The 2,030-nt window shown below is 33.6% G+C and overlaps 1 protein-coding gene across 1 annotated transcript in view; it reads right to left on the reverse strand.

Moving 5' to 3' along the window:
* The window catches only part of LOC117167418 (eIF-2-alpha kinase activator GCN1), a 45,412-nt gene that overhangs the window by 37,579 nt on the left and 5,803 nt on the right, over positions 1-2,030 (reverse strand). Inside the window, exons 3-4 of the mRNA XM_033352367.1 lie at positions 870-1,065; positions 416-758 (exon numbers count right to left, since the gene is read on the reverse strand). Of these exons, the coding sequence (XP_033208258.1) occupies positions 416-758; positions 870-1,065 (539 nt within the window). The remainder of the gene's footprint in view (positions 1-415; positions 759-869; positions 1,066-2,030) is intronic.

Raw genomic sequence — 2,030 nt, forward strand, 5'->3', positions numbered from 1 at the left:
AATTGGAAACGAGTCAGGCAGCCCTCACTGTTTACGTTTCTATCACCCCGAAATCAGTCCAAGGCCATTTGAAGGCAACTCCCGACACTTAACTGAAAGCGAGAGTTCGGTGTATTCCAAATAAAGTAAACCCATTAATAACAGCAATTAAAAGTAAACAAGACAGTTTCTACAAAAAAGCCTTGGCACCCGTGCATTTCTTTAAATCTGTTAAAATTCAGGGGACAATCTGACACCAAAAGGATTGTTCTACATCTCAACTGTAAAAATTATAAAGATTGGAAATGTGAAAAAATTCGCATGTTTTTAAATAACCGCAAAAATGTAGTACAATCCCAGCGCGATTTTCTAATCAATAATATAATAATAATTTTTTCTAAAATCTGAATTAAGTTTTTCTAAGTACTGAACTCACCTTAAGTTTCTCGGCCAGTTCATCCTGTTTGCTCTCCACCAAATACTTCATGAGAAGGCTAGATAAAACAATGACGCCACTGCTTGCCTCCAAACTGCTTAAATTCTCCACGTATTTTTCCTGGATACCGCTAACAGCGTTCCACTGATTTACGAGAAGAGTAAACACTTTTCTAGATAGTTTAGTATCTCCTGTAGCCAAAGCGGCGGCACTGAGGTTTGACTGAGCTTCTATTAATTTTGGAAGCTCTGAATAATTTGGTTCAGGTCCTTTGCTGATTCCATGAAGGACAATTAAGGTACTCCATTTTAGGGCTAGATGTGCTGTCAATGCTGTGTTGTGCCTAAAAAAAAAAGATAAGATGAACCATTTGCAATTATTATCTAAATCGATAATAGAGTTGAAAATAAGGTTTATTAATAAACAATACGAAATATAGTGGAATGTAACTTACGAAGGTACTACATTTTTATGCCAGTTAGCTTGTTCTGAGACAACACTTGACATATGCTTGACGGCTGCTTCAGATTGTTCTTTTAATAAAGAAATTATCAAGTTTTTCACGTAGGATTGAGAGGTGGTATCTCTGTAACGATGTAAAGTGATCGAAGTAACTTTACATATTCCGCCAACGAGCTTTTCGTTGATGCCTTAAAAATAAAAGATGATTGTATATCAATATATTTGATATAAATTATCTAAAGTAGAAACATAAAATAACAGCAATTCATAAATATAATATAATTATTAATAATAAAGTTAAAATAGTTTTCTTATCAGAAATAATATCCGAAAAAAGGTTGGAGCACGTTACATTATTAATCCTGAACTAGAACTATGGGTAAAAAATACTACAACTAATTTTTGAGCTCGAATTAACCGTACTAAATTCGAGAAAATGGACCACGTGTCCACATGTAGTAGACCTTGCAAAAATGTGGGGTATTTAATACCCGTTGTGCCGTCAGTGAGCAGAAAAGTGATTTTCAACAAAAATTTGTGCCATTGATATTAGTGATTTTCATTCAATTTCAAACGTAAGTTTATTATCTAAAGAGGATTTAGACGGTGCTTCTGAAATTCTTATGTTAGAAAAACCTAGAAGGTGTTTGATTTGCAAATGCAACAAGGACAACAAGGACTGCTGGACTTGCAATCGCCCGATGTGCCATGAGCACCGCGCAGGCCTTTGCAGCGACTGTGTAGGTTCAAAAGACTAATTACAACTATGGAAAACTGTTTTTTATGTTACTTTTGTATTTTGTAATTTTTATGAACTATTTTTGTGCAAAATAAATACTTTTTTGGAAGCATAAATAATGCAGTAATTTTTTTATTGAAGTGTAGTATCTCAAGAGTATCCTACATGTTTAGCTAACAAAATTTAAAATTACGTGAGTTATGAATTTTTATGTAAAAAAAGTCACTTTGTCGTTTTTTTTCAAATTTTGTTTTAACTAACTTAAACTAATGACTATGAAACCGATTCACTTTGAAGAAAACTATCTTAAACTACATTAACCCTTAAACGGCCAAAACGCCACTACCGGTACACTGCTTTTCAACGGCCAATAACTAAGACTATTCGACACTAGAAAAAATTGAGACACATATA

The sequence above is a fragment of the Belonocnema kinseyi genome, chromosome 1 (assembly GCF_010883055.1).
Source record: "Belonocnema kinseyi isolate 2016_QV_RU_SX_M_011 chromosome 1, B_treatae_v1, whole genome shotgun sequence".
In the NCBI taxonomy this organism is placed as follows: Eukaryota; Metazoa; Arthropoda; class Insecta; order Hymenoptera; family Cynipidae; genus Belonocnema; species Belonocnema kinseyi.